Source organism: Phascolarctos cinereus, unplaced genomic scaffold, assembly GCF_003287225.1.
Source record: "Phascolarctos cinereus isolate Bilbo 61053 unplaced genomic scaffold, phaCin_HiC Scaffold_4;HRSCAF=312, whole genome shotgun sequence".
NCBI lineage: Eukaryota > Metazoa > Chordata > Mammalia > Diprotodontia > Phascolarctidae > Phascolarctos > Phascolarctos cinereus.
The window spans coordinates 582,054,421-582,067,559 of NW_027555847.1; the positions used below are offsets into that span (position 1 = coordinate 582,054,421).

Below are 13,139 nucleotides of genomic sequence, written 5' to 3' on the forward strand. Positions count from 1 at the left end.
ATATGAAATGGTGATTTAAAAAATTCTTCTCCCTGTCTAAGCTCTTCTTTCACCATTCCCATCCCTCAAACCCAAATCCACCAAAATCTATCTCAGTTTGTAATATTTTTAGTTAACTGTGGTCTTGTGTACTCTATTTTTAGTTTACTCATCATGGTTATTCAAATAATAATTGGCTGTTAGAGCTTTTAGGATGCAGGGACAATGCCTTTTAATTTTATGTATACCTACCCTTTGCTGCACTGTGTACTCGTAGATACTAAATGATACCAAAAAATACTGATAAGAAACTAAAGGATACAGGACATAAGCAGATACACACAAAGTGAAAATAATAGTTAATAAGTATGTATGTGAGCATGGTGCTATTTAGGTGACACAGAAATTAGGTGTTATGATTAAAGAAAAAGAATAGACATAACTCCTGGCCTCAAGGAGATTGCAGTCTATGATGGATCACACTTTGGATACAAAGAAAAAAAGAAGAAAATAGGCAATTTTGTATTTTAAAAAATTTTTTGGCTGTCTTCCATAGCTTCATTGATATATATTGTATGTTTAGAGTCGTTGGAATTAGGGAACCACGTGAAAGGAGAAAAAAGTCAACAGAAGAAAGACAGAGGAGAGAATTTAGGGAACAGAGAAATAAAACATTAGGAACAATTAATGACAAGGGAAGAAGTGAGGAAAAATAATTTATTTGTTGGAACAATTTCCATAAATGATCCTTCAGAATCATGTTAGAGCTGAAGGTATCTTAGAGATTATCCAACCTTCTCAATTTACAGACGAAGAAAATAAGGTCCAGAAAAGTGAAGAGATTTTTTTTCCATGACCATGCCCTTAAGGTAAATCCAGGACAATAATAATGACAAGAATCATAAAAGCTAACATTTATATAGTGCCTACCATATGCCAGGCAGTATGCTAAGCATTTCACTAATATTGTCTCATTTGATCCTCACAACAACCCTGGGAGGTAGGTGCTATTATTATCCCCATTTTACACATGAGGAAACTGAGGCAGGCAGAGGTTAAATGACTTGCCCAGGGTCACATAAATAGTGTCTGAGTCTGGATTTGAACTTAAGTCTTCCTGACTTCAGGCCCAGCACTCTATCTATTATGTCACTGAGGTTTCCTATATTCTACTCCATTGCTCTGTGTAAAGGGCATACCAGCTAGGTCTATTAAAATGTCTTTTCCCCTTATGTAGATATTACCTGATAATAAATCCCATATGCTCAGGTATCTGAGCAGCCATCTAAAGTCTGAGAGAGGTTGAGAAGAAGTGGAAAGAGGAGGCCTAACAAAGATATGGACGGTCCCCTCATGCTGTAAAGCCTTTTTAAAAGCCAAATGCTTGATGAGAAACAGTAGGGAAAATAATCTCCATCCTACGCTGCTAAAACTTCCATTAGTTTAGTCCCAAAGAAGTAACTAAAACCTTCATATTAACCAAGTTTTTGGTTAATTGCTGGATACCTGAAGCCCTTCTGTGGGGAAATGGCACATTCTGTGGAAAAGAAAGAAGAGTGAATCAAGGTAGATTTGCTGCTATAGTTGAGCCCTTTTTCCTTAAACTCACTTTTATGTAATCTTTTCCTTTTAAGTAATTTTCTGTGATTTCTTTGAAAGCACTTATTCTAAAGATATGAATAAAATAACCTTTCAACTACCTATGCAGATGGAACATGGGTAACATGAATAAATTAAGTCCACAGATGCTTTCTAACCTCATTTTTTCCAATAATTTCAAATCCCCCACCACAAATCAGAACTGTTAGCAATTAGCCAAATTGATTTATCTGAATTTTAATTTTATTTCTTTATCCTCTGATGGAATTAGAGAAATGCCTAAGGAAAAGAAGGAAGAATAGGCTGGAAAATTCACAAACTGGATAATTAGCCCTTAAATAATTGAGAGCTGACAGTTTATTTTTTTTCTCAGTTGAATGTAATAAACCCATTATAAACAGTCCTTGGTCCCTTTTAAATTCCTCTAAGGAGCATAGTTTAATGTATTTTTGCAAATAATTCTGAAAAATGAATAGTTAATAATTGTTGGGATGAATTACATCTGTGAATAGGGATAAAGAAATACATCTACATTTTCTAAGACAAAGTATATTTTAAAGGAAGCTATTTCCATTTATCCATAACTTGTTTCCATGCTTAGTCTAAAATACAAAAGGGCTCATTAATAGGAATTGCCCTAAATCTCCTTCTTCCTAGTGAGGGCTGCTGTGAAACAAAATCACAAGTGATATAGACCAGTCAGAAAAGATACATCTTAACTAAAATTAATAATTACGTGGAGGGAAAACAGGGAAACTTTTGAATAATTATCTTTATTATTGTACTTCAAAAGGTACATTATAATCCTGAGCTATTGCATTTTACATTAATCATCATTTACCCTTCGAAGTTTACACTTACTGTATTCCAATTTTTCTTTAGTGTCTTCTTGGCCAAATTAGGAACAGAAAACATTTTAAAATATTTTTCTTATTCCTGCAACATCTAACTAATTACTCCAACCCCCATGACTTAAAAATTACTAACTTACAAAGAGCTCAGGACATTCTCTCTCAATTTTGCAAAAGAATTATTTTCAGAATTGTAAAGATGGGCAGTGTGAGAGCTGGTCCCTTAACCCTTGTGAATTCTTAGAAAACTAAGTTGCTTCGTGTTGCTTATTCCACCTTATATAAAGTGGATATTTAATTGACCAGCTATATTAGGATGGAGTGGTAAGACTAACTGTATACTCATCCTTTTAGCTAGCATAAAATCTCAATAACTCCCTTTCCAAATGACCACCATAGAATGGCCCCCAAAGGGAAAGTTTGCCACAATCAAATGACAAGAAGCAAACCAATGTAACCCTACCTTTTTTTCTACAAGATAGCTATGTATTACAAAACATTATATGAAACACTTTCCCCAGACTGGGTAAAGGAACTTCTACAAATTATTAAAATTAAGTTCCATGAATCTAGATCAGGGCTTTTTAGGACAGAGAAATAAAATCAGGAGAAAAAAACAACTTCTGGGATCCTTGAGAAGAGACATTTATCCAACATTTTCTCTCATAGTGGACAAATGATTATTTTATCATTCTATTTCAATACTACCAAAATATTATTTCTTTCTACCTGAAAAACAAACATACAGTGTTTACAAATGTTTTCCTTCTAGTAACAGTGTCACAGTATCTGAAAGTAGATTCAAACATTGTGTTTTGAATAAGGTCACTATGATCTTCTGCAAAAGTTACAGTAAGTTCAGGCAGAATGCTTATTGCTTAGATCTTAAAGCAAGCCACTTTGATACAGCTGTAATTAAAACCTAAGTATGATTATGAGGTTATTTTAGAAACACTGATTAACACTTCTTGCTCTTAAATACTCAGATCATAAAGTAATGCAACAAAAAAAAATTTAAAATAATGAAAAGGAGATGTAAAACCTAAAATGTGAGTGAAAATTTTTAAAGTATCTTATAAGATAGGTAAATAAACATGTAAACATAGCTTTATTATTCAGAGCTTGGAAATCTAGCAGCAAAACAAAATCTTTGCATATAATTCAGTGCAATGGATATTTATTTTTTTTAAAAAGACCCTCCCCCAACTTGGAACTACTGTACTTAGAATGGAATCCATCAAAGAAAATTATTTTAAAATGTCCACTTGTTTTACCTAGAACTGCTAGAGATTCTCACCTGCGGCAATCTATCACTAGAAGCAAGTTTATGCAAAACTGTGTTCTGGATAACTGACTTTTATGGCTCCCCAGTAACAAGCTCGGATAAGGCAAATCAAGCCTAAAAGATAAGCAATTGCCCAAGAAACATAGGTTGCATGAAATCGCCTGGCAAAATCTTGTGTACCAACCTAAAATGAAAAGAAAAGCAAAATATTTCAGGGTTAGAAAATTTGAGGAAATAGCACCTTAAATGAAAAATTGCATATTACTACTTAGAAAACTTTCATATTCTTACTTACCATCTAAAAATTTATCAACAGATAGAAAAAAAAATAACCATCCCCAAACAATATTTACTTGATATAAGGGTAAAATATAGTCACCTAAAGTAGAATTCGTAGGTCTTTATTCATGTATAAAAATATCTGCTAACAACTAGCTATGTAAAATTATTAGACGTAGATAAATTCTAAAAAGCATCCAGTCCATCTGACCAGAGAGGGTACAGGTAGTACAGTGAATGATACCAAATTGAGTGAATTTTCCTTGAGAGACAGAGAAGACAAAAGGACTAATTTACTTCAAGTCTTTCAGCCTACTCTTTACACCTACCAAGCTTTGTTCTTTTCTCAGATAAATCCTTACCACCCTGATATGGGATGCTTCTCACTTAGCATGCATTAGGGGGAAAGAAAATTATTTTTGGCACTCCATACCCATAGTCCTCCTGTCTCAGTACGAATGAGCCATAGGACAGTGGCAAAGTTAGGCCTAGCAAGAAATAGAAGCCAACTGACTTCTGGTAGTTCCACAGTAAAGTTTATGAGCCAATGGGTAGGCCAGAGGACTCAGAGACAGAAGGGACTTCAGAGGTCATCTAGTCCAGCTCCTTGTTTTACAAATGAAAAAACTGAGGTCCAGGAAGTGAAGTGACTTGCTGAGGTCACACAAATAGGGACAAATTTAAACCCAGATTTCCAAGACCAGAACTCTTTTTGCTATACCACACAGCTACCACTATGTTTTACAGCTAAAAATTTATTAATCTCACCATTACTATAACACTTACAGTTAATCCAACTCCAATGAAAATACATATCATTCCAATGGTAATATAGGCACAGCAACGTCTTCGTGGAAGTGCACTACCCACTGAGGAACTGTGTGTGCATAACAACAAAAGATAGTCAACATCAAGGTTAAAATTCTTCTTTTACTCTGTCATTTTTCATATATACCTCTCACCTATATCCATATATCCAATCCTATAAGTAGGCACACTGTGTGTAAGGCACCAAGTAAGCAGCAAAGAAACAAAGGGGCAAAAAAGTCAAGAAACTTAATTGGGAAGATATAACACGTAATTAGGTAAGCATATATTTGGTCATTTGAGGAAGTAATAGAGAGTACTAATCACTAATTGGAGAAATTTATAAAGACTTTGCCCCTAGACCAAAGAAACATGCCACCCACAAAAGAACAGAGCTAAGAAATAGCTGTAAACAGTTTTCTGAGAAACAAATGGAGTTTGGTACTTTCTTTGAATGCTCTCTGGTACTGGATATAGGTTTAGGCACCTGGGCACCAGTGATGCCTGGTGATTAAATACAGAATCTTAGAACTTGAAGAGACCTCTGAGGCCATCTAGTCTAACCTGCACCTGAAAAACACACACACACACACACACACACACACACATACACACACCACCTCTTCTTCAATGTAAAGTACCAGTCATCATACAACCTTTGCTTTAAGACCTCCACCAAAGTTGATAGGGAAGGATTGTGTTGCAACCTCAAACCCAGCTGCACTCTTGGATAACTCTAATTTCTTTTAGTATAGCCTCAGACCTAAATTTGCCCATCTGTAATCTTCCATTGTTCCTATTTCTTTTGTCAAGTGGCAATGCAGAATAAATCTATTCTTTTTAAATTGATATTGGTATTTTTTTACCACTTTCATTTCCAAACATACCTCTCTCCCTCCCCCACCCAAAGGGTTAGCCCTTGTAACAAAGAATAATAGGAAGAAAAAGTTTAGCAAAACTTATCAGTTTATCAACCTAAACTGACAGTATATCCACCAATCAATAAGCATTTATTAAGCACCTACAATACTACAGGCCTGAGGATACGTTAAAAAAAAAAAGGTAACAGTCCCTGCTCTCAAGATTACATTCAAACGGAAGAAGCATGATTCTACATTCATAGCCACCCCCAAAAAGGAAGATTTCATTTTCTCATTTCCTCTTTCAGTCTAATCTCAGTCATTGTGATTATACAGTCTTCGGTTTTGAGGGGACGGGGGTGTTACTTTTGTTGCTCTTTTGATTTACATTGTTGTAGTTGTCACTGTGTATATTATTTTCCTGGTCCTGCTTATTTCATTTAATATTACTTCTTATAAATCTTTTCTGAATTCTTCATATGCATTGTTTCTCATAGTACAGAAATACTCTATTGGATCCATTTAGCAGAATTTGTTTAGCTATTCTCTGATTGATGGATATTTACTTTGTTTTCAGCTCTTTGCTACTATACAAAGACCGATATGATTCTAATCTTTATTCCAAGTAATTGTCTTTCATATAATTGAAGAGAACTATTATGTCCACCCTGAGTCAGTTCTTCTCCAGGCAAAGCATCCCAATTCCTTCAACCAATCTTATGGGATGAACTTGAGCCCTTTTACCATCCTGCTTATGTTTCTCTGGGCATACTTCTCGTCAACAATGTCCTTCTTTTAAAATGAACTTTAGTGACTCCTTAAACAGAAGATATGACAACATTACTCAGAGGACTCAAAGTCATCCTTATGAAGACCAACTCTTATACCATGCTGTCATAAAATGTTGCCCCCAGAGGCTTTTCTGATAAAAAAAAAAAAGGACTGTTCCTTAGTACTAAATAACTCTCAGGCTTTTATATGCCCACACTACCATAGTACCATTATCAGGAAAGTCAGGAAAGGGAGCTAGTTTGTAAAGGATGATGAGTTCGGCTTGAGTTATATTGAATTTTGAGGTACAAAGAGGGAATCCAGCTAGAAATTTCAAGCATGCACTTGTACATGTGAGAATGAAGATCAGGAGATTAACAGAAGACAGAGATTTAGAAATCATCTATAGAAAGATAACAGCTGAGAAGGTAGAAGTAGTTGAGATTTATGAGAAAGATTATATAAGGATTGAACAATGAGTGTTGGTCACATTAATACTCACATTAAAGAAGTGGATGGAAGAAAAGCAGTTTGAATAAGGGGACAGGAATGGAAGACTATGTAACATTACAGAAGTCAAGAAGAGTTTCAAAAAATAAGGGAGATATCAGAGCAGTCAGGAAAACTCAAAGAATACTAAAGGTACATAGTTTTGCTATGACTTAGAAGATTAATTCCTAAGGAGCTGCTTATGTCATGGAGATTAAAGACCTATCCCTGCTGAGTGTGGAATCAGGATGACTTGGGTTCAAATCCCACCTCCACCTCTCTGTGCTTCTGAGCAATTACTTAATCTCTTCCTACGTGTCTCACGTAATGCTGTAGGCCTTACCTACTAACTCACAGACAGTTGTACTTGTGGAGGCCAAGGGAGAGAAGGACTGAGAAAAGGACATTTGGTTTAGTAATTAGGTCACTTCTCACCCTGGAGAAAGAAATTTCAGTACAGTGGAGATGGTGGAACCCAGAATATAGGACTTATACCAAGAATGATTTGTAAGAAAATGAAGGTAGTGAACATACATATGAAAAAAAATTGACAATAAAAGAAAGAAATATAGGTTAATAACTAGAATGGACAAGGTTAAGGTAGGATTTCTCACAAGACAGGATAAGAAAAAAGACAAAATAAAGAGGAAGAGAAATTTCAGAGAAAGGATGTCAAAGAACAGCTATTTTGTTAATGTGATCTTTTTAATATTTTTAATATTTTAGAGAATCAATGCAGTATTGGATTATTATACTCCCCTATTTTACTACATGTCTGGCTAATTTCCTTTTCTCACTTATACTCATACTAGACAACATATTTCACATCTTCTTACTGAGCACAAGTCTCACTGGCAATGAGCCGCATTCTGTGCACATACACTGTGTATTTTCCCATCACCCTTGGGTTTCACCTACAATTGGAATTATGCTGCAGCTTTGGCTAGAATATTGATGGAAGGAAGATGGGCTTTTGCAGCATCTTTGAATGGATGCCACACCTTTCATTGAAATCCCTAAGAACTAGAATACTGGCTTAAAGTTAATAGCTGGAGTTAGAGATGGAATGACACCCCCCAGAAGATAACAGGAGGGACATGCAGACAACTATAGAAACTATACCTTACTGAAAGTTACTACAGACAATGAAATCAGATCAGTATTAAACATGTATGCACCAAATGGTATAGAATCTAAATTTTTCAAGAAGTTCAATGAGTTACAGGTACAAATAGATAAAAAAGCTATCCTAGTGAGGGACCTCAACTTTCCCCTCTCAGAACTAAATAAATCTAACAAGAAAGAAGTTTAAATAGTGTATACAATTCTGCAAAAGCTAGATATGATAGATCTTTGGAGAAAATTGAATGGGAATAGAAAGGAATATTCCTTTTTCTAAGCAGTACATGGCACCTACATAAAAATTGGTGATGTATTAGAATATAAAAACCTCACAACCAAATGCAGAAAAGCAGAAATAGTAAATGCATCCTTTTTCGATCATAATGCAATAAAGATTACATTCAATAATGGACAATGCAAAGAGGGATTAAAATTAATTGGAAATTAAATAATCTAATCATAAAAAACAAGTGGGTCAAAGAAAAAATTGTAGAAACAATCTGTAATTTCATTAAAGAAAATGACAACAATGAGACAACATACAAAATTTATGGAATGCAGCCAAAGCGGTACTTAGGGGGAAATTTATATCTCTAATTGCTTACAACAATAAAATAGGGAAAAAGCAAATCAATGAATAGGGCATGCAACTAAAAAAAACAGAAAAAGAACAAATTTAAAATCCCCAGTTAAACACCAAATTGGAAATCCTGAAAATCAAAGCAAGATTTACAAAATTGAAAGAAAACCATTGAACTAATAAATAAAGCTAGAAGCTGGTTTCATGGGGGAGAAAACAGCAAAAAAAGATAAATAATTGGTTAATTTTATTTTTAAAAAAGGGAAGAAGAAAACCAAATTACCAGTATCGAAAGTGAAAGGGGTGAATTCCCCACCAATTAAGAGGAAATTAGGGCAGCTAGGTGGCACAGTGGATAGATCACCAGCCCTGGAGTCAGGAGGACCTGAATTCAAATCTGGCCTCAGACACATAACACTTACTAGCTGTGTGACCCTGGGCAAGTCCCTTAACCCCATTGCCTAGCCAAAAAAAAAAAAAGGAAATTAAGACAATTTTAGGAACTATTTTGCCCAATTATATGTCAATAAATTTGACAATCTAAATGAAATTGATATCAACAAAAATATAAATTATTCAGATTAACAGAAGAAATAAAATATTTAAATAACCCAATCTTAGAAAATAAATTGAACAAACCATCAATGAACTTCCTAAGAAAAAATCCCTAGAACCAGACAGATTTTCCATTCTACCAGACAATTAAAGAACAATTAACCCCAATACTATACAAACTATTTGGAAAAATGGGCAAAGAAGGAGTCCTACCAAATTCCTTTTATAACACAAATATGGTGCTGATACCCAAACCAGAAAGAGCGAAAACAGAGAAAGCAAATTATAGACCAATATCCTTAATGAATATTGATGGAAAATTTTAAAATAAAATACTAACAAAGAGATCACAGCAGTATATCACAAGGATCATACACTAAGACAAGGTGGGATTTATACCAGGAATGTGAGACTGGTCAGTATTAGGAAAACTATCAGCATAATTGGCCATATCAATAACAAAATCAGTAGAACTCATACGATTATCTTAATAGCTACAGAGAAAGCCTTTGACAAAATAGCACCCATTCCTGTTAGAAACACTAGAGAGTACAGGAATAAATGGAGCTTACCTTAAAATGAAAAGTAATATTTATCTAAAACCATCAGCAAGCATTATCTGCAATGGAGATAAGCTTCCCAGTACAATCAGGGTGAAGCAAAGGTGCCCATTATCACCTCTAATATTTAATATTGTACTAAAAATGTTAGCTATAGCAATAAGAGAAGAAAAATAAATTAAAGGAATTAGAATAGGCAATGAGAAAACAAAACAATCACTCTTAGAAAAATCTAGAGAATCAACTAAAAGTCTGCTTGAAATTATCAACAGCTTTAACAAAGTTGCAAGATCCAACTTAACTTCTTACAGTATTACAGGAATGGGCAGTTGTAAATAATGAGCCATTCTCAATGACATTTGAAAGATTATTTCAAGTGAGAGAAGTGCCATGAAATGGGAAAAGGACAAATATCGCCTTAATTTTTAAAAGGAAAAGAATGTAGTGTAAAAACCATAGGCCAGGGAACTTGTTTTCTATTCCTGGAAAAATCATTAAAGAGACCATTGATGCACTTCTGGAAAGGGAAACAGAGATTACAAAGAGCCAACATGGCTTCATTACACAGGCATCTGGGTGGTACAGTGCCCTGTTGTCAAAAAGCCCTGAATTCAAATCCTGCCTCAGCCACTTACTATACAAATGCTTATTCCTTCCCATAAAGGACAGGTCATGTGAGATCTCACTTTCTTTTTTGACAGGATTGGTAAATTAATAAATAATGGTTATACTATTGATAGGCTTCTGATAAATCATCTCATACTATTCTTTTAGAGAAGATGAGATGTAGATTAAACAAGAAAATAACCATATTGATTCAGAGCTAGGTGGATGATTAGACTCAGAGAGTAAGCTTTTAATGGTTCGATGTTGGTCAGTCTGGCAAGAGGTTTCCAGTGAAGTACCTCAGAGACTCTGTGCTTAGTATCATTTTTATTGGTGACTTTTAAAAAGCCATGATGTCATGCTTATTGAATTTGCAGAAGACATAAAGCTGTGAGAGAGCTACACAGGGCATGATAATCAGGATCCAAAAGAATCTTGACAAGCTAGAACACTGGGCTGAACCTAAAACAGCCAGCTAGGGCTACCGTGGATAGAGCTCTGAGCTGATGTCAGGAAGACCTGAGTTCAAATCTGGCCTCAGACACTTATGAACTGTGTGATCCTGGGCAAGTTACTTCATTTCTGTTTGCCTCAGTTTCCTCATCTATAAAACAGGAATAGTAATAGCCCTTACCTCCCACAGTTGTTGTGAAGACCAAAGCAGATAATATTTGTACAGTACTTTGCAAACTTGAAAATGCTATATAAATGTTACGTATTATCATTGACTATTGCAAAAAGAAATCCAATAGAGATAAATGTGAAGTCTTGCATTTGGATAAAAAAGTCAACTTCAGAAGCATAAGATTAGGGAGGCATAGATAGATAGTAGTTGTACTGAAAAAGATCTGAGGACTTTAGCGGACTGCAAGCTCAATACAAGTTCACAGTGTAATGCGGAAGCCCAAAAAGCTATTGTAAATTTGGGTTGAATTAAGAAAGGTATAACTTCAAGGAACAGAGAGGAATGGAGATAATCCCTCTGTACCTTCTGTCTAAAATTATTTCCACCATATCGTGTATATTTTGTTTACACATAATTATTTGTATGTTGTCACCACATTAGACTGAACTCTTTGAGAACAGAAACTTTTTTGTTGTTTGTTTGTTTGCTGTTCTTTGGATCCCCAGCATTTAGCATAATTTCCATCACATGGAAGCTTGTTGACAACTTGTTGGTGGTACTACGTCCTCATTAGACCTCATCTGGAATATTGTGTGTCGTGCTGCGAACCACAGTTGGAGGACATTAATCAGCTGGAGAGTGACCCAAGGAAGGGAATCAAGATGGTAAAGGACCATGCATCCACATCATGATGATTAGTTGAAAGAACAGGCATTTTTAGTCTAGAGAAGAGAAGGCTCAATGGGAACATGACACTTATTTTAAAATATTTGAAGGGTTGTCACGTGGAGAAAGAAGCAGCCAAGTGGTTCAGTGGACAGAGCTCTGGGCCTGGAGTCAGGAAGGCCTCAGACACTTACTAGCTGTGTGACCCTGGGCAAGTCACTTAACCTCTGTTTGCCTTAATCTACTGGAGAAGGAAGTGGCAAACCACTCTGGCATATTTGCCAAGAAAGCCTCATGGAGAGTATGGGTGTGCTATGGTTCATGGGATCATGAAGAGTTGGACACAACCAAACAATAACACGTGGAAAAGTGAATAGACTTGTTTCATTGGGCCCCAGAATTCAGTAATAGGAGCAAAAAGTGCAAGTTATGAAGAAGCAAATTTGGGCCTAAAGTTATGGAAAACTTCCTAAAAATTAGAACTATCTGAAAATGGAATGGGCTGCTTCAAGAGGGGATGGGGGCTGCCTCTTTGAAGAACTTAAAGTAGAGGTTAGAGGACACCTTGTCAGATATGTTGTTGTGGGGATTCCTCTGGACTCCTCAGATGGGTGCTGAGGTTCCTTCCATGGAAGCAGACAAACACTTCTCCCACAGCCTTTTAAAACATTAAGAAAGCCTTTTAAATATCCTACTCTGAAGCCTTCAGATAAATTTATAAGAGAAATACTTGATAATCTTTATCAATTTCTGAAATGATGTCCTGCTCTCCTGTCTCTAAGTCACCCTGGAAAGAAGTCTCCTTCGAAGCAGTTAGGGCTTGTGGCCCATTGAGGCCAAACCAAGGGGACCCTGGATTGATTCATCTAAGAAGGGTCGACTCTTTCCCACTACTCTGAAGGCATGAGGATAATGATCCACCAAAGAAAAGAAATGAGATCTTTAATTACTTTAGGTCACCTGTGACCAGCTGTCCAGGAAGAGCTCATGAAGGGATTAGTCATAAAGGAATTGAGTGGCTTTACGAAAATGATTTTCCAAGGGTATGACCAAAAGATTAAGAGATTACTTTTCTGTTCAATGGAGAAAAATGTTAACCTTTACCTTACTCTCAAGTATATAATGATGTTTTATCATATTGCAAAATTGTCTGGTGTGGCATTATATGCAAGGGCATGGAGGCACTAGGCAGTTTGGATATTTCTCCCTCTGATCAAAAAATGCTTGTATTCTGACTACAGTAAAGAGTACACTACTATATAGTTTTTTCTTCAATGCTTCTAACTCACACATAATGTGATTTTTGTGAACTGAATGTTCCTTATTTATGTAACATTGTGTTAGGCATTATGGGGATTTTGAAAAGCATAGAGATAATTGTGTTCCTCCAGGATCATGAAAATAATTTCACTATGTTTTCAATCTGGCTTTGAAGAAAGAGATCCTGATTTAAAAAAACAACACATATTTTATTTTCTTCATTTGCATATGTTTTATTCTAATAT

The 13,139-nt window shown here is 35.5% G+C and overlaps 1 protein-coding gene across 1 annotated transcript in view; it reads right to left on the reverse strand.

Annotated features, from left to right (window-relative positions):
• Positions 1-2,332: 2,332 nt before the first annotated feature.
• The window catches only part of PIP4P2 (phosphatidylinositol-4,5-bisphosphate 4-phosphatase 2), a 70,006-nt gene continuing 59,199 nt past the window's right edge, over positions 2,333-13,139 (reverse strand). Inside the window, exons 6-7 of the mRNA XM_020972887.2 lie at positions 4,780-4,870; positions 2,333-3,898 (exon numbers count right to left, since the gene is read on the reverse strand). Of these exons, the coding sequence (XP_020828546.1) occupies positions 3,755-3,898; positions 4,780-4,870 (235 nt within the window). The 3' untranslated portion in view covers positions 2,333-3,754. The remainder of the gene's footprint in view (positions 3,899-4,779; positions 4,871-13,139) is intronic.